The sequence below is a fragment of the Ictidomys tridecemlineatus genome, chromosome 8 (genome assembly GCF_052094955.1).
Source record: "Ictidomys tridecemlineatus isolate mIctTri1 chromosome 8, mIctTri1.hap1, whole genome shotgun sequence".
NCBI classification, from domain to species: domain Eukaryota; kingdom Metazoa; phylum Chordata; class Mammalia; order Rodentia; family Sciuridae; genus Ictidomys; species Ictidomys tridecemlineatus.
Genome location: NC_135484.1, coordinates 8,586,357 through 8,606,208, shown reverse-complemented (window position 1 = coordinate 8,606,208; position 19,852 = coordinate 8,586,357). Strand labels below are relative to the sequence as shown.

Here is a 19,852-nt window from a genome sequence, read left to right as displayed (position 1 = left end):
CGCCCATTCTGGCGCCAGGGCCCCGCCCACTTGCCACACCCACCACGCCGACCCACGCCCACGCCCACGCCCTACGTCGGGCCCCGCCCCTCCCAGCGCCGCGCGGGCTTGAGTGAGGTCTGAGCAAGCCGCTGGACCCGCCGCTGGGGGCCGGTCAGTCCTTCGGGACGTGATGGTTTCCACGCGAACCGGTCAGGGTAGCTTAGCAGCTCACTAAACCGCAGCAACTGGAGCCAAACAAATGTACAAAAGCAAGTCAGGGAGGGGAAGCGTCGCCGTGGCGCCCGCTCCAGCTCGTACTGTGTGAATTAATTGGAGCTTTCAAACGGGCCCAGACAACTAGCAGTAGACTGTAAAGTGACTTCTGAAGGTAAGGCGTAATGTGAGAGGTTGGTCACAGTCCCTTGAGAACCTAGGATTAGGATAGTTGTCTGAACAAAACCTTGGAGAGGTAAATTCCCCATATCCAGTAAATGAGAATTTTTCCTCTAGGTACCGTGTGAAAAAAACACTTTAAGTGGAGAATTTTGTGAAATGCAGCACGCTTCCTTAGCCATAGTGAACTAGATGCAGACTTGACGTGTCCAGAGGCCTCTGGAGAGGAGCAACATCACCCAGCTCTACAGGGCTGGGTGTGCGCCTACTGCATGTACTCCAGGCTTGGGCTTTTGACTTTGGAGGCTGCTTGTTCTGGTTTAACCAAGCAAGCACTTTAAGTTGAATGGTCACTCCTTACTTCTCCAAAGCCCTGCTGCTGGAACCCACTAACCGTCCTCCTGAGAAGAGCTGAAAATAAAGATCCCAGGGACTTGGTAGACTAGGCTCCAGATCCCCGTGCTGTCCTCCAGCAGCCCTGTTTCTACACTGTATACTCCTAACTATTGCTCAAGGTTGGCATCTCTCACTTAGAGTATGTGTGGACTGACTGACTGACTGTAACCTGAGTGGTCTATCAGGATCTTAGTTCCAAAGAAACTTCCATCCTCTCTTCCACTTTGCCTTGCCATGAGTCAATGATTTCAAGAATGTTGATAATCTACTACTTACTCATGGTGGTCTCCAAGTAATTAAGTCTTATCAGGTCTTAGCTCAGAATTACCTCAACAGGCCTTTCTGACCACTCCATTTAAGGAAACAAATTGTGTCTACCTCTGTGTCCTTTGTCTTTCCTTTTTAGAACTCCTCTCACTTTTGTTTTCTCTCCATGTGGAATCTAACTTCCATGGAGCAAAATTCATTTTATCCACTAATGTATCTCCTTCCCCTGACATTGTGCCTGGTCCATAGTAGGTGCACAATTAAAACTAAATGAATATGGGGGCTGGGGATGTGGCTCAAGTGGTAGCACGCTCGCCTGGCATGCGTGCGGCCCGGGTTCGATCCTCAACACTACATACCAACAAAGATGTTGTGTCTGCCGAAAACTAAAAAATATTAAAAATTCTCTCTCTCTCTCTCTCTCTCTCTCCTCTCTCACTCTCTCTTAAAAAAAAAACTAAATGAATAAATAACGAATAAATGAATCACCCAGAGATATTTGCTCTGCCTCAGAGCCAAATGAAGAGAACTGGGGAATGCAGTGCCTTCTTGTTGGACTCAGAGAACTTCAAGAGGAGGGCAGAACTGAGACAGACCCAAGGCTGTTCTGCCCTGGGCAAGTGGTCTTAGCAAGGAGACCTGCTGGACAGGTCAATTCTGAACTTTATTTTACCTTGTAAGTACTCTTCTTTTACCTGGCTTCAACTCACCTGATTCAGTGTTTCAGTCTTGTACCTAGGTCTACATGCGATTTTTATTCTGACATTCCTTTGTCTTCCTGTCATTCCCAGAGTCACCTGAGATCCCCTTTTCAGTGTCCATTTCTGTGCACCTGGTTCCAGGTCTCCTCCCTACTATGGTTCTGATGCAAACAAGGGACTTTGAACTCTCCCCTTATTTTCTTCTGCTACTTTGTTGTGGGCCTTGAGTTCTACTGGCCAAGTACCTTAGAATTATGTGCAAAGCAAGAGTAAAGAGATTCTGAGCAAACATCCTCAATAAAGAGTGTGGAGTTGGTGGAGTTGGAGGCCCTTTTCATTTTCTTCACAGCCTTGTAGAACACCCCTCCCCACACCCCGCTGCACTGAGACAGGGTCTTGCTAAGTTCCCTAGGCTGGCCTCAAACTCAGTCACCTTCCTCAGCCTCCCGAGTAGCTAGGTTTACAGGTGCGACTCACACCTGACTCTCGAAACTTACACATTCAAATGAAGTTCCTAAACAGCTGCTGTAATAGGGCCTTGTTAATGTATATAGCTTCAGCATTGTTGTAACTAAAGCTCACCAGCATGCACATACATCAACAGAAAGCATCATTGTAAAATCTTTTCCCTGACTTCAACTTACATACTCTGGGTACCACTCTCCAATTTTTAACTATGAAAGAACATTCATTAGTGCTACAAAGTTGACTAAGACATGGGCTTTATGGAATATTTTTAAAAGCTGATTTCTGTTAATAGGAAGGTTTGAATTGTTTAGTCTTACGTAATGTTGTAGTGCTTGAGGGAAATGCCAGGATATGGTATCATATTTTGTCCAATTGATTATAGTGTGTAGGAGTAAGGAATCTAAAATTGATGTGACAATTGGCAGTTCACTAACTGCCATCTTCCTATATTCCCAGAATGGATGTCCATCAGAAGCACGAGAGCGTAAACACATTGACTCATAACTGCTCGTAAATCTCTAGCATTCAGCTATATTTTAGATAATGTTTAGCTCATGTGCAGTGAGTCAGTGAAGAGAATCATGGGTTTGTTTTCCAATTTGGGGGGTAGAATAGACTGGCAATCACCCTTCCTCCTTCCAGTTAAGTCTCTTATGAACTGTAGAAATAGACTGGAGTTGCTGACACCTTGATTTAGTAAGCATGGGCCAAATAATCATAGCAATCAACAGGTTGTCACATCAACAAATAATATCTATAATATTTTTCTGTGCTTCTCTCCTTTAAAATCTGCGGCCCTTCACAATTCAAATTCAAACCTGTGGATATCTGACCTTTTCCTTTCTTCCCCTGTGCCTAGGAGTGTGTTATATAGATGCACTGTGGAATTATGCTAAGTCAAGAATGGGAATGAGGAAGAAAAGAATAATGTCAAGGTTTACTCAAGCCTGAGGAGTTTAATATAATGGGAAAGAAAATGAAGTTCTGATTGACACAAGTAGAGGGAGAGACCTGTGCTGAGAAACTAAATGTTAAGGAGGTTATCTAAGAAATGCTTATATTTGGGTCTGCTGTGACTGATAAGCCCAGGTGCCATCGTACTGAAACACCGCTATGCCAACTGGAAATAGCTGCTGCTCTGGCTGCTGTGGCCACTTCCCTGGGACCCCATCCCAGAGAAGGTGGGGAAGAGGCTGCTTGAGTGCTGGCTAAGAAGGTGCTGCTCCTGAGAGCCGCACCCACTTCTCCACACATTTCACCACCCACTGCGAGACCTTGGCCACCCCTGAGGTAGCACAGCTGTGATGTTGCCATCTGCCACACACATAGCATATTGAAGGTCTCCCTTGTAATTTCATCATGCTGTCCATCCTCATGTTCCTGTCCCAGTCATCGACCCAGCCATTCTGCCCTTTACTGCTAATCAGCTTCATTTCCTCCCCAGCCCTGTGTCACCTCACTGTACTTTTGGATTTGGTCTAAGTTATACCTGCTCAATTTCAACATGCAGTTACATTCTTCCTCTGCCAACTCCTCTATCTGCTGTCTCTTGAAGCCTGACACATTAGATAAGTGGTCTCCAAACTTCTTTAACTATGTCTCTCTAGCAGGAGTAATTTTTGAACATGTATGCTATAGATATGTTTATTTTAAAATGATATAGTCAACTATAAATTTATTTATTGAACACTAATAAAGTTTAAATTTTAGCTTTTAAAAATAAATAGAAGTTTAATATTTTCTTAGTATATTCTGCTGTTATGGTCTGAATTACGTCACTCTCACAAATTCATATGTTCATACCTCAATATGAATTTATTTGGATATAGAACTGTTAAAAAGGTAAGAAGATAAAACTAAGTCATGTCTGTGACCTTAACCAAAGTGATTTACATCTTTATAAAAAGAAAAGTTCAGGTCACAATGTGCACCAGGATGTCACCATGTGAAGACACTGGTGGAAGATGGCCATGTGCAAGTCATGGAGAGGGGCATCCAGAAGAAAGGCATTTCCAACCTACCTACATCTTGACCTTGGATTTCAGCCTCCAGAATTATAAGAAAATATATTTCTGTTTAAGACACCATTCTGGGGTCTTCGTTACAGTGGTCTGAGCAAACTGATGCTGATTTGGAACTAATGATTCTCATTTCAAAAGCATTTTCTTCCAAATATTCTTAAATAGATTGACTAAGCATCTCAGGATACAAACCAGGAATTCTAGAAAATAAATGGTAGTTACTAATTATTGAAGACTTATTTAATCTAGAGGTCCTCAACCACAATCACTATCACTGTGCCCGAAACTTAATATTTACACAGTAAATTCTATGAATGAATTAAACAAACCGTAAAACTAAGAGGAACCAGAGAATGGGTTCAGAGATGTTGAGTGATTTGCCAAAATTCGCTCAGATCCATCTTAATCCAAAGTTTGCCCTATTAATTTAGTCTTCCCTATTTATTCTGACCCTCAGCAGCCACCGCACCCTCCACCCATGATTGGTGGGATTCACCATCTTAAGTTGTCATCATCCTTAGGCTTCAGAAGAATGAGATTTGAGAACTAAAGAGCTGAAGAATGGCCAACGTGAACTTCATGTGCTCATGAGGAAACCAAGCAGAGCAACTTAAGCTTAGCTGTCAGCTCACTGGGCAAAAATTACACATTTCAATTAGACTTCACCTCATGAGTGAGTCTGAGACCTCCAAAAGAGCTCACTGGGAGAATGAGAAAAAACAAGCCCATAGAATGGGAGAAAATATACACACACTTTACTCATTTCTAGCCAAGGATTCATGTCCTGAATATATAAAGAACAAAGCAAAGCAAAGAGAGAAAGGCAGATGGTCCAATTGAAGAACAGGTGAAAGACTTCCATAGCTCTACGTAAGAGTAGATATCTGTTAAGGTTTAGATATGGGGTGTCCTCCAAAAGCTCATGTGTGAGATAATGAAAGAAAGTTCAGAGGTGAAATGAATAGATGATGAGAGTTGTAACCCAATTAGTGAATCAATCCTCTGGTAGGGATTAACTGGGTGGTAACTGAAGGCAGGCAGGATGTGACTGGAGGAGTTAGGTCACTGGGAGTAGCCTTTAAGGAGATATATTTTATTTATTTATTTATTTATTGTAGTTGAACACAATACCTTTATTTTATTTATTTTTAAATATTTATTTTTTAGTTTTAAGTGGCACAATATTTTTATTTTACATTTATGTGATGCTAGGATCAAACTCAGTGCCTCATTCATGTTAGGCGAGCACTCCACCGCTGAGCCACAACTCCAGCCCATAGGGTTTATATTTTGTCCCTGGATGGAGCACTCTCTCTCTGCTTCCTGACTGCCGTGTCCTGAGTTGCTTTTCTCCTCCATACTTTTTCACCACGATGTTCTGCTTTACCTAGGGCTCCAAACTATAGAGTTAGCCATCTAGGGACTGAGACCTCTGAAACTGTGAACCCCAAATAAACTTCCTCCTCTCTGTTATTATCTTTTGGTCACAGCAATGAAAAAGCTGACTAAAACAGTATCCAAATAACCAATTAACATATAAAATGATGTTCAAATTGTACAGCTATATTAAATATCAGGGAAATGCACATTAAAACCAAAATTTGAGACCATTATACATCCTCCTGAACAGATAAAATAAGAAAGGCAGATAATACCAAGTGTTGGTGAGGACGTAGAGCACCTGGAACATGTTGCCAGTAAGATTGTGAGTTCATACAACCCCCCAAAAACTTCTAAACAGCATCTACAAAAGTGGAACACATCCCTAACCTATGACCCAGCGAATTGTTTCCGGCCACGTAACCAATAGCAACAAACAAATACTCATCCAAAAGACTATACAATAGTGTTTTAATGCATAGTGGCACACATCTGTAATCCCAGTGGCTCAGGAGACTGAGATTGGAGAATCGCAAGTTCAAAGCCAGCCTCTGAGCAACTCAGTGAGACCCTGACTCCAAATAAAATACAAAATAAGGTTGGGGTTGTGGCTCAGTGGTTGAGTGCCCCCTGAGTTCAATCCCTGGTACTCCTCCCCCACCCAAAAAATAAAAGTCTGTAGCAACACTATTCATAGCAACCAAAATTTTGTCACACAAATATCCGTTAACAATATGACAATTTATATAGAAGTTAGTACAATGAAATTCAATACAACAATGAATAAAAGATGACTACATGCAACAGTGTGTATGACTCTCACAAACAATGCTGGGAGAGAGAAGCCAGATCCAGAGGAGGTAATGGCCTATGATTCTATTTATATGAATGCAAAAAAAAAAAAAAAAAAACAGAACAACTCATCAATGGTGTTAGATCATGGGAGTAGTGACCCAGGGAGGAAGATAGTAACAGGAAACAGGAGAAGGCTCTAGGGGCTGTTCATATTGTTTCTTGATAGGGTGAGCTAACCTTGGGAACATTTGTCAGGCTGGGTGTCTCAGTCCATTTTGTGCTTCTCTAACAGGAAAACAAAACCTGTGACTTATAAAGGGTAGGAATTTAATTCTCAGTGTTCTAGAGGCTGGGAAATATAAGGTGAAGGTGCTGGCATCTGGCAAGGGCCTTCCTGCTGGGTCATGGAAGGCAGCACATGCAGAAGGGGAGAGGCCAAACTCTTTTTACAGGTACTCCCAAGATAACAATCACTCCCATGATAACAGCATCAACCCACTATCAAGGGCAGTGCCCAAGGCCTGATCGCCTCCCTGTGGTCCCACATCTTAACTCTGTTAATGGCAGTTAAATGTCACGTGTGTGGGAGGGGATGTTCAGACCACAGCTCTGTTTATGACTTTTGTAATATTCTGTATGCATGATATACTGCAAAAATTTTTATCCTCCCTCCCACCAAAACCTATGCCAGTCTCATTATAAATTTAGACTTGAATTAACAGCTATCCTTTGAGATGTAGTCAAACTCGCAAATGGGGAACACCGATCTCTGGAGGGTTTCTTGGAAAGGATGATAGATTTCATCAGATCAATCAACTTGGCCTTTCCTATAGTTAACAGTGTGAAATGATGACCCACAAGGGCTCCTGGGTGTGGCTTTGGGGTAGCTTTGCTGCCTGGGTCTCTGATGACGTGGGGAGTAGCTGCAGAAGCACTCAGGGTGGCTGCGTAGATGTGCTATTTCAGCCTCTGCCCGACAGGAAGGAGCGAGAACCAGGTCAGTTATTTGAAGAATTGACTTCCTCCTGCCCAGCCAAAGCAGACTCCTGGCTCTGAGTAAAGCAGATAAGGTAGGATGAGTATCCATGTCTATGTGGGAGAAGGTCATTGTGGGTAGGGTGGGTTGAGACTGAAGTTACTGTACAGTTATTTAACTTGCCTTAAGCCAATGGCATGGTAAAGCTGGGAAACAAAGCTAATAAATAATAAATTAGATGAAGAATGACTTGAACTTATTTTGAATAACATACATTTAAAATGTGGTCATGATCTAAGTGATATGGAGGAAGTAATTTCAGTTAGTTAAGAAAACAAACAGAAGACACTATCCCAAAGCTAGATGGTGTGGGTTTTTTAAGGTGATTGTGTCTTTGGATTTCTCCTTTGGTTTGTAAATTCTTATGCATACAGTAAACTGCTCACTTGCTCCAGATCAGCTTATTTATTCACATTGTTTTTATCATCCATAATCTCTAGTTTGAAGGTGGAACATAAGTATGATTTTAGAATAAAGAAATTATTAGATAGGGTCTAATTTAAATTTCTTTTAATCAAACTTCCTTGACTCCCAAATATCTTGTCAGAAGGAAATACACATTTGATATTAAAAATTTATTAAGTAACTAAAATTGTTTTAGAAAAAAATTACTGAGCCAAGATAGTGGGAGATTGTTACTTCTTTCCTGCCTAAAGGAAGCATCACATTTAGGAGTTACACAGACCCAGATGAATTTAGGTAAATGTCTTGTAAATTGCTCCAGGCTTTGCACCTCTTCTGTCCCCACTTTGCACTTCTTCTCCCAACCCCACAGCTTTCCTTCTCTTTCCCTCTCCCTTTCTCCCTCCCCCCTTTATTTGTACAGTGAGCACACTTACTTCATAATTTTACAATGAGGATTAGTTAAAACAAGGTATGTGAAGTGCTTAAACTGGCCCAGAGTAAGTACTATATAAAAGGCTGTTGGCACAACAAAATGTATAACAGTGGTTATTAGTAATACCTATATCAATACAATAACATTAATTCTCATTTCTTTTTTTTTCTTTTGGTACTGGGGATTGAACTCAGGGGTGCTTAACCATTGAGTTACATCCCTAAACATTTTTATTTTTTTATTTTGAGACGGGGGGGTCTTGCTAAGTTTCTTAGGGCCTTGCTAAGTTGCTGAGGCTGACTTTGAACTCATGATCCTCCTGCCTCAGCCTCCCTAGCCACTGGGATTATAGGTGTGTACTTTTTGTCCATCTATAAAAGGAGGTCACATTTAAGCCATGAAAATCATGGATATCTATTTTAGTTTTTACTAATTCTAAAATAGCTTTTGGATGGGCCTGGGGTGGGATGGCAAGAAATCCACCTGGATGGGAAGATTACATAGAATCAACAATGAGTTGCACCCCCAGGAGGGCTTCAGGGTGTATTGGTTTAAGTGTACACACACGCTTCTTCCTACATGACTTGCACAGCTTTCAGGGACCTAAAGCTCATACAACAGGTGGAGACTAAGAAAACAAGTATGAATTGGGTGGGGTGTTGGATGGGGCCGCCCAAGTGAAGGGTCCTAAAGCTCAGGCTCACTAATGAATATCCACCTCTAAGTCACAAGACAGACAGGATTTTATAAGCACCCATCTCTCTTCCCGTGTCAGGCTTTTGAAGGAACCCATGTGCATGTCGTCTCAGCTTTTGCAGACTGTCTTTGTAGGCTACAGCTGGGAGCCCAGTTTGGGCTGGAACTAGAGACTAGAGGAGCTCTTCCTTTATCACCTGCCTCGGTAGCTTGTATTCTTTTGCTGGCCTGGCAAAACGTCAAGGTCAGTTTAGTCGCTCAGCTTTTCCCTTGCATATGAGGTACTTGCACTGTGGCTGCACACAACCTGCGAAGCTGCTCAAGGAAGTGGCTGTGGTGAAGCTGGCGGGGCGGAGGTGCAGCCCCTGGAAAGACCTTGCTATGTGCCTTCTGTATCAGTGACGGAGACTGTGGTTTCAAGGCTGTGAAAATGCCTATAGTTTCTCTTGAAAGACCCGTAGTGATCTGCTACTATTTGCATTTCCACTCAAGTGTCATTTTTCCCTCCATCAGAATGAGGTGGTGAGAACTTATTTCCTTTGATCTGATGTCTGTCTGCTCAGAGATAAGACATAACTGGATAAGAGAAACAAGGACCTGCCTGCAGATAAGGAATATCTCCCTTTCCCGTTCTCCTTTGTTTTTCTCTCCTTCAATTTTACATTGCTTGCACTTGATCCCCTTGCCAGATGGGAAAGCTGAAGTTAAGCTTTGTTGTCAGGCTGAGTAAAGGAAGCCAGCATTGTTTGCAGCTTCTAGAGCATGAGTGAATGCAATCCCGTGTCAGATAAGGACCAGGCACTTTCTGGAAAACACTGTGTGCTGTGTGAAATCATTGCACGTTCTTAAACAAGCTAAGATGGCTGTGGTTGTCACCAGGTGAGACACAGTTGTAGTGTGACCAGCTGTTGGCAGACTGTTGACTATTTCCATCCCCTGGGAACCTTCCCTGATCCCACCAGCCCTCTCTGTCTTCCCACATACCAAGCCTCTCCCTCCATGTATATCCTTGACTGTTTATATGCATCCTCCACATTGATTTATTTGTTTTCATGTCCATTTTTCTGGCTAGAGTGTGCACTTCTTGAATTCAAAACTCACCGTGTCTCACTTGTTTTCATGTCCTTGCTACCTGGAATGTGCTTGGTCCACAGAAGACCAAGAAAACCTGTGTTGTCAAACAGATGCACTAAATCCCATGACCACACTGTCTGGGTGCCAGACACATAAAAACAGCAAGAAGAGTTAAAGACAAATAGAAACAGGGTAGTCCCCTCGTCCGCAGTTTCACTTTCCATGATTTCAGTTACCTATGGACAACATCGGTCCAAAAATATGAAATGCAAAATTCCAGAAATAGAGCCGGGCACAGTGGCACGTACCTATAATCCCTTCTGAATATAAAACCTTCTGAAGGCTGAAGCAGGAGGATCACAAGTTTGAGGCCAGCCTCAGCAACTTAGCAAGACCCAGTCTCAAAAAAAAAAATTATAGAAATATGCAATTCATTAGTTTAAAATAACTTTTACTATAGTATTACAACTGTTCCATTTTATATCAGTTTGCCTAAATTATACGTTAAACTTTTTCATAGGTATGCAGGGGAAAAATAGCATATATGTGTTGGGTACTGTTTGTGGTTCCAGGCATCTCCTGGAGGTTCTGGAAGGTACCCTGAGGACAGCGTGCCTAGGATGCGATATCCCACCACTGCTCTCTGAATTTCCACCAATCCTGGAGAAATGGCCTGGTTTCTCATGGGCCTTCCTGGAGGGCAGAGGAAGCCATGGAGAAGCCCTTGAGTCGTGCCTGCTGTGTCCCAGCTGTTGCTGGGGGCTCCTCCAGTGACTTGCTTAGTTCCCAACGCAGCCCTGTGAAGCAGGGCCCCTCTGCTCCCCTTGCTAGAGGAGGAAGGTAGGTCTCACAGACTGAAGCAACTGGCCTGAGCGCATGTGGGAGTTCTGGCCTCGGAACTAGCTGACCCCAGACAACGCTGGGCCGGGCTGGTGTGCTTCTCTAAGGGGCTTGGGGAAACTCATTCACACTGGTGCTGTGCTGTAGGTTTTATTTATTTCTATTGTTGAATGTGATAGTGGAGTGCAGCCACCAGTGCAGAGGAGTGAGGGACAAAGGCGTTAGGAGATGGCCTCTGGGTGGGACCTGACCAATTTGTTGAATGAGATTATGAATATCATCCCAGAAAAATGGACCTGCAAGATTTCATTATTCAGGCTGTGTATGGCATTGTGAATTGATGCCTGAGAGCATTAAAATACAATGATTTCTACTCTTCCTTTCCAACTGGGAAATGACTCAGGGTTTCCTACCCTTTACAGATTTCTGAAGGCGGGGCTCTCTGAAATGAGCATTTGCTTTCTCCCTGACTGTCCTTACTTCCTGCTCTGCTTGACTTCCTGCTTTAGTAAACCTGCATGTCACAATATTCACCAGCTTTCTCAATTCAAGTTGAACATTGGGCACCTCCTTGCCCAGTGATGGGGGAATTACGGAACCCTGAAGACCTCAGTACATGGAAACACTCCAGTACAAGATGAAATGAAACCAGAGTCTCCATAGAGAAATAGTCAAAGTAGAAAGGGGCGAAAGTTGTAGAAAGTGATTACCTGAATTAGGTAATATCAGGTAATAATTTCTGAATTAGGGAGTGGGAGATCAGGCCCTTTAAGCACAGACAGCAATAATGATGATGCTCTTACTAGCCCTGACTGACCCCAGCCAATGTCTGCACCCAGCTCCAGGTGCTCGGCAGGCACTGTGCTCTAGATGCGGCTGAATCAGCACATTTCCTCATCACAGCTCCATGAAGTGGGTGCTGCACTTCACTCTGCTTTGGGGATAAGGAAACCAAGTCCAGGGGGCTCGTGGAACTTGCCCAACACCTCAACAGCCAGTCCGCAGCTGAGCAGAGCCATTCACGGGATGGCCAGGCCCAAGCCCTGGTCTCCTGAACCCTCTTTTTCTCAGAGGAAATGAGATTCAGGTGGGCCGAGGGACGGGCGGAGTGCGGGCCTGGACCCTCAGGACAGCACCATGAGTTCCGTTTGGGAGGGTGGAGCACGTGGTGGGAACTGGAGATTTTGTGGATGGAGAGGTAGAGAGAGGCCAGGTTGGGGATGGTGGGGGATGCCAGGTACACGCTGAGAGCTGAGGGCTGTCCCCAACCCCTTCCTCGCCTGTCCTTCTTCTCCCAGGCTCAGCTGGAGTCACCTTTGCCAGGGAGACTTCTGTCCTGTCGTTGGGGGTCGGGGGTCCTCTTCCTAGCCACCCTGGGCCTTGCTGCTCCCACTCACTGTGTCCGCCTGACTGTGTGGGAGCGAATGGGCACAGCGAATGGTCCACTGTTCTGGACCTGCCAGTGTTCCCCTTGCCCATTTGTGTTAGGAGTGCCATCCTCACACCGTGGTCTTTGCCCATGAAGGGCATGAAGCACAAACCCTCAGCTGTGTGGTCTTTGCACTGACAGTGCAAAGACCGGGCCCCCTATTTTTTGTAGAATTGTGTTCCTCCTCTGAGTTCTGCTCCCAACACTGCAAAAGTTTAAGTCGCCGGAGACAGGTGTATTTGTTTACCCAGGTTTTCAAGAATGTGTAAAGTAAACCAATGTGGTTTTTACTTTCCTGCTCGTGTAAGGAACCAGAAGTCAACCTGTACTTTACTCTGGTAGCCCTGTGGGGATGATGGAGTTGTCTCTGACTCTCTTGGTATTTCCCAAGGGGGCCACTCACCTCACTAATTAACTCCATCTGCCACCCTAGAACCCTCTACTGACTAGGAAAGGTTTATTCAACAAAAGTCTTTTAAATAATTTTAGAACATAAGTAAATTGTCTCTTACGGGCACCTTGTCTTGGGTAAGTAGACTATGAGCCAAGAATAGTTTCGGTGATGGGCTGGGGTTGTGGCTCAGTGGTAGAGCACTTGCCTAGTATACATAAGGCACTGGGTTCAATTTTCAGCTCCACATAAAAATAAATAAATAATAAATAAATAGTCCATAAACAACTAAAAAAGAAAAAAGAATAGTTTTAGTGAATTGTTTTTGAGTGATTTAGAAGAAATATTACAGAGCAGAATCTCCATGTTGACAGTTAACCCAAAACTTCTAAGACTCTAGTGCTAGCCTAAGAGACAAAGCACAGACAAGAACCAACACTTGCACAAGAGGATGGAAAAGTTGAAATAATTAAAACAATTTGTATGGAAAGAGAAATTCTGAACTCACAATTGTAACCGGAGATCAGACCTGGAATCTATTACATAAACAAGAAAACTCACAATTAAAGTCTCTGAACTCCGAACAATACCAAACAACAACCAACCCGTCCTCTATTTCCCTGTGTCCCATTCTCCTGCAAACTCAATAATATGTTGAGAAATGAACAAGACAATTATATAATTAACTTGAAAGTGACCTGAGGAATAATGGATGGATAGTTCTTCAACTTGCAAGACTTATGCTCACAGGAAATGCTTTGTAGTTCACCTGTTACTCTCCTGAAATTAAATTTATGTACAGTATGACCCACGTACATGATATTCGTACTAATGCAATGTCATTGTAATGAAAGGAGAAGTAAAGGGGTAGTAAGTAATAATGATACAAGATGTACATTGGTATGAAAAGTTCATGGGAAAACAGGAAGTAACCAGATGTCCACACACAGAGTCCTATTGAATGGGCCAGCACACCCAGACTCTTGCTAAAGTATGGTGTTAGGGATTCAAACACTCCAAGAAGTATTTTCTTCAGTGACGTCCTTCTGCAATGGCAATGATTCTTGTTAAAGTTCTGAGTGAAACCAAGTAGTTTTCCTTCAATTTATATAATAGTTGCATTCCTTAAAAAAAAAATTCAGCATCTTAAAAACTTGCAAAATATACTTGGAGTTTATATAGGGGTTAGAATCTTTTTAAAATTTTTTTTATTGTATTTATACACAATGCCTTTATTTCATTTATTTATTTTTATGTGGTGTTGAGGATCAAACCCAGCGCCTTGCATGTGCTAGGTGAGTGCTCTACCTCTGAGCCACAACCCCAGTTCCAGGGGTTAAGATTCTTTCATCAGATAATTATACTTTTTTTCCTAAATTAATTTCTGCTAAGAGAATCAACATTTGTATTGGAATTAAAGAAAATTCTTTGTCACTGTGACAACAAAAATACCCACATATTTCTAAATATGGGAGTGTGGTACTGTCTCCATGATAAGTCCTGAACAAGTCCCAAATGAAGCAACTGTGGCTCAAACTTGTCAAATGGAATGCTCAAAGCCATGAGCTGGAGGGGCACCAGGAGGCCGCTGGTAACAACAACAACAAAGTTTTCTGTTGGAGCCATCTGATCCTTTTCTTTCTCATTGCTGATGTCTCTCTGACTTTATTTTGGTGGCCCTCCTTGTACTCTTATTGTAAGCCACATCACTCAGCATAGCTTTGTTACAAGTCAAGTCATGTATCCCAGGCATCCAGAACGGTACCTAGCACTTAAAAGGTGCTCAAGAAACATTTACTGAGTGATTGCATGGATGGCTATGGGAAACCAAGAGTTCATTTTTCTGTAGCTAGGAGTGAGTGGCCGCAAGAGGGAGCCCCAGCTCCCGCTTCTCCATGGAAAGGAACTTCCCTCGCCTGTACTGAGGGACCTAGGTGTGGGTTGGCAGTGTTTTTAATGATAATTGGATCCTGTATTTTTGAAATGTGTAAAACGAGATGAAAGACTATAAATTAAAGAGTTTCATACCACATTATATGTTGTAAGTATCTCAAAATATTGTTTATACCACCTCCTCTTTGAAATTAAGGTTGTCATTAGGTCACTGCTAGATCTATTATTTCATGAATCAACAAACACACAGATTAATGTCACAATTTAAAAATGATTTCAGTATAATCAATTTCCTTTGTAACCCAATGTATTTTATTTTATACATTTTAATAATAGGCCTCACTGGACTACCGAGATTAAGGGAAAAGTTTAAGAATCTTTGCTTAAAGAGAATGATGGCTTAGGGCTCTGTTAACCTCATTCACAAATCTGCTAAGGATCATAAATTAATATAATATGGATTTCTCTTGAAGTCCAACAAGTGGAATGTCCCTTCTGCCCTCCTGGAGGGCGTCATATTACTAAGGGATTCATGTAAGTGTGATAACAAAAATGGTATCATAGAAAGCATATTGACTTGATCTTCTACGTTTTCTTGATAGAGGGATATCTATCAAACCTTTCAACTTGCACTAAGCAGAAAAAGGCCTGATGCATAAGGATAAGGAGCCTCATGAAAACTATTAAAAACCATAAATAATTGATAGATTGAGGCTGTGGTGTTGCCACTTCATGCTTCTCTAATTGATTATATTTTTTGAGTTTTGACATTGTTTGAAAAAAATAATAGCTAACAGCTAAGAACATCATTTCTCTAATTTATTTTCAATTAAGATGATGTAGTCAGTCATAGTATACCATAAGGGTCTGATAGGATTATGGAGAGTTGAAAAAATCTTTTGTATTATTCTTGTGTTTGTGGTGGTGCTGGTGTAATCACGCCTACTGCTCTGCCAATTATGTCAAAGTAGCACATACAATTCTGTACAGTATATGATACTTGTGAATGATAATCAATGCCTGTTACTGGTCTATACATTTACTATACTTGCTTTTTTACCATTATTCTAGAGGTTTGATATATGCATGCATGTATGTGTGTGTGTGTGTGTGTGTGTGTGTGTGTGTGTGTATATACACCTAGTGCTTGCAGCATGCAATTCCCACACCTGTAATCCCAGTGATCCTGGAGGCTGAGGTAGAATAATTGCAAGTTTGAGGATAGCCTTGGAAAATTAGTAAGAACTTGCCTCAAAATAAAAAACAAAAGGGCTGAGGATGTAGCTCAGTGGTAGAGCACCTGTGTATTCAATCCCTAGTACTGAGAGAAAAAAAGAATGAATGAAAGAAAGAAAGGGAGAGCTATGTTACACCATGGCAACCTCATCCAACTCCCTTACAGCATCTCTTGTTGCATAATATTCCCTGGTGCTTGATCTAAGCTCACATTGTTTTGTTCATCGTGGCCCTAGGAGCAATGTACGCATTCTATGTAGCCTAGGTGGCCTACAGGCTGGACCATCTAAGGTGTGTGATGCAGCAGGTGAACTCTGATGTTTGTACAGTAACAAAACTGGCTAATTATGCATTTCACCTAACTTATCCTATCATTAAGTGATGCATGATTGTACCTCAAACATAGACCTTTATACCTCTGACCACCAAAGATAAAGAATCAATATTAGGACAATCTAACTTTGGGGCTGGGGCTATAGTTCAGTGGCAGAGCACTTGCCTAGCACATGTGAGGCACTGGGTTTGATCCTCAGCACCACATAAATATAAACAAATAAAATAAAGGCATTCTGTCCATCTACAACTATAAAAAAAATTTAAGAAATCCAACTTTGGAAGTTTAGGGTTTTTGGATATAGGAAGTTTTATTTAATAAAATTTAAAGTGCTACACCATCACCACAACAGAAAATGGAAAGATTTGTCTGGATAGAACATTTGGTCTTCTCTGCAATAATGCTGCGGAGATTTTCAAGCCAGGAAAAAATGATGCTTTTTTTTCTTTTCTTTTTTACAGGTATTGAAAAGCCTGGGCTTTAATGACCATTTTTTTTTCTGACCTGGAAACAGTTTAAAGGAAAGGTTATCTTCTATAAGTCATTGATAGTCTTCTTACTGCTATTTGTAAACTTATTTTAGATTGGAGATTGCTTCTGCTTTGCAGAAATTATCTGCTTGGAGCCATGCATAATTTATAACAATCTCTGGCAAAACCTCAGAAGAGATATGCTCTAGTCTCAGGCGGACGTCAGAGGCGGGAGCAGCACCCAGTGAAAACACTCCCCCAGTGACTGGCAGAGGCATAGCCTCTGAGAGCTTTCTTCATGAGGATTATGACACAGTTAAAAAGGAAAAAGGGCGCCAGGCAAAGCAGAGTCACCGATGAAGTTGGAGAGGGGCTCTTTTGAGAACGAGGGGGTGACTGTGGACGCTGGAGCCCTTTGGCAGGACGGTGAAACTCTTCCAAATTGGGTGGAAGAAAAAGGAGAAGAAATGGCCCACGAAGTCAATCTGGATTCCCTCAAGGAGTTAGAACTCGAGGTCATTCTCCAGGTCCTGCACCGTGACCAGGCTGTTCAAAGCCTAGAGGAAGAAAGGATAAGGTGAGTCGTCTGCAGAGGGGCACACGCAGATTGGGCTTTTTTCTGCCCCGAGTCTGCTACTGCTTGGCTTTGGGCTACCTGCTTACTGGTTACTGCTCACTAACTGCTGGGCCCGAATGAAGGCATGTGGGTGCTTATTTTTGCTATCAAACTAAACTTGGAAGGTGGTAAGAACAAAGGGAGGCTGCCCTTGCTCATCGTTTTGTGATGTTGCTGTCCGTCTGCTTGTCCTTTTCTCTGCTTTGGGGCAGTAATCCAAGGGGCACTTTCAGGTTTCTGGAAGTCCTCAAAAGCATGCTCTCAGGTTAAGAGTTCTCCCACCTTACTTTTGGTGTAACCTGAATATACCAGAAGGCATGTGGAAGAGCAAGTCTGATGGAATCCATTGCTCTCTTTTTTCCTTTGGCCACCTTTGCTTCCGTGTTGGCTTTGAGGAAAGACAGAGCATACACACGAACCTGCTTAGCCTGTCCCTGACTACTTTGCCAACAAAGTTTCTTTCCTGTCTGTCTCTAAGATGCAGGAGCTATTTGATATGAATTAACACTTAATAAGGCAGTGCTGGGTGGTATCAAAACTGTCCATGGGGCTGGGGTTGTGGCTCAGCGGTAGAGCGCTAGCCTTGCACATGAGAGGTCCTGGGTTTGATCCTCAGCACCACATTAAAAAAATAAATTAATTAAATAAAGATATATAAAAAACAATATTTATAAAAAACTGTCCACTGTTAGTTGTTAAGGTCCATCTTTTTAAAATATATTGGTGCCTGTTTATCAATGTTTATGGGGGACATGAAGCCCTGGGTTCAATCCCCCCACCAAAAAGAAAAGAAAAAGCAAATGGAATATGTTTTTAGTTTTGTTTTATATCCAAGGGCAGAACTCTTTTGAAGTCTGCCAAGAAAAACACAGAATGTAAAACTTTGGACAACCAAATGCTTGAGAAACAAGGAACATTTTCTGGTTAACTGGAAGGTACAGTGCTCTTTTTCCATCCTCCCTTGTGATTGCAAAGCTTCAGAGTGTATCTGCTTGTAAACTTTCTTCCATTCGAAAACATAATATGCTGACAAAAATGGCATTTTCTTTGATGATTAAAGAGCTTTCAATGATCTGGAGACATTTTGAACATTAACAAAGTTACATGGGTACTATGGCAAGGAACTCAGTCCCAGTGTTTCTAGGGCAAATACTGAAAGTTGCATTTTAAAGTACCTTTCTGATGCAATCTTGTTTCTTCTCTTCTAAAACTAGGTAACAGAGACATTCCATGAACAAGTGCTCTGGTTAATGACAATTTGGGGGAGATATAAAACAGATATTCCACTCTGGCTGTTGTCTAGAGGAGTTAGGGGCTGGAAGTGTGCTGATCACCTGTTAAAAACAAAGTAGCAAAAGCATAGCATTGGTTAAATAATTTTATCGAGTAACTTGCACCTATAGCAGAGATGTGTGCTCTATGATTGTGGATCTTTCCATGCCTTGCTTATTAGAATGGATGCCCTATTCTGTGTCTTTTTTCTTCTTTCGCTGTTCTTGGGCACACAAGGCTGAACCTACAACAAAAGTAGCAGCTAGCTCCTCTACGCTAGGCATATACTTATGCTTTGCCATGTAATCCCTGCAGACACCTGGGTGGTAAGCTTGACATCTGCTTCACAGTTCAGAGAACCCTGAGTCTCAGCTCCAAGGGTTGCGGTGGAAACCCAAGGATGTCGGAGGCCAAAGCCCTTTCCCATGCCACAGGCAGCGGGCGGGGTACTGTGGGCTCTGCCCTGTAGCCTGGCATTCCATGCAGCCCTATCTTGTTTGGCTCTGTGGGCCACAGGAAACTGAAAACACACCTGCAGCATCTCCGGTGGAAAGGAGCCAGGAACTCCAGCCGTGAGTACAAGGAGAAGTGCTGTGCACGCTGCCAGCGGGCCTTGGGGCTGCTGCTGAACCGGGGGACCGTGTGCCTGGGCTGCAGCCACTGTGTGTGCTCTGAGTGCCGTGTGTTCCTGGGGAGGAGCTCCACCTGGAAGTGCACGGTGTGCTTCGAGGAAAGGTGAGCATCTCCAGGGGTCAGATGGCTCCACTACCAGGCCTCACAGAGGTCTGAAACAACCCTTTAATAAAGAGCAGCCACTCCTCAATCCAATCAACAGATGCTTCCAGAGTGCCCAAAGTGGCTTGGGGGTCCTTTTATTTTGAAAAAAACTGTTATATTAAAAAGTTTTTTTTTTTTTAAATTTATAGCAGTTTGTCAGGCCACCGAGGGATTAACCCTGGAGATCAGATTCATCTGGACCACTTGACGAGTGCCTTAATTTATCTTCCTCAGTGAAAATGGAGTGAATGGGGCCTAGGGAATGTGAGGGGGAGCCTGTGCACCTTTCAACAAGGCCTCTCTGCAGGAGGCTAGCTGGACTGTATTTGATACTCAGATAAAGAACTAGATTTGGTTCCTATTGGTGAAATACTGACTCTATGTTCATTTTAACCTTTTGGTGGTAAGGTTCTTAAACAAATTTTAACATAGAATTGGTGTTTTTGAGCTGCCTATTTTGAAAATGGCAGCATATTGATTTGCCTTGGATCAGTATCATTCAAAGCAAGAATGGGCAAGTCATGGATTCCTTGAAAACATAGGAGGG

General features: G+C 42.6%; 1 protein-coding gene across 6 annotated transcripts in view; it reads left to right on the top strand.

Moving 5' to 3' along the window:
• Window positions 1-16,857: 16,857 nt before the first annotated feature.
• Sytl3 (synaptotagmin like 3) overlaps window positions 16,858-19,852 on the top strand; it is a 60,302-nt gene continuing 57,307 nt past the window's right edge. For 2 of the 6 annotated variants that reach the window (XM_040283494.2, XM_040283493.2), the window contains exons 1-2: window positions 16,859-17,217; window positions 19,045-19,263. In XM_040283494.2, coding sequence (XP_040139428.2) covers window positions 16,997-17,217; window positions 19,045-19,263 — 440 coding nt within the window. In that variant the 5' untranslated portion in view covers window positions 16,859-16,996. Of the gene's footprint in view, window positions 17,218-19,044; window positions 19,264-19,852 lie in introns of all 6 variants that reach the window. The other 4 variants (XM_040283497.2, XM_040283496.2, XM_040283495.2 and 1 more) reach the window with 3 other exon arrangements.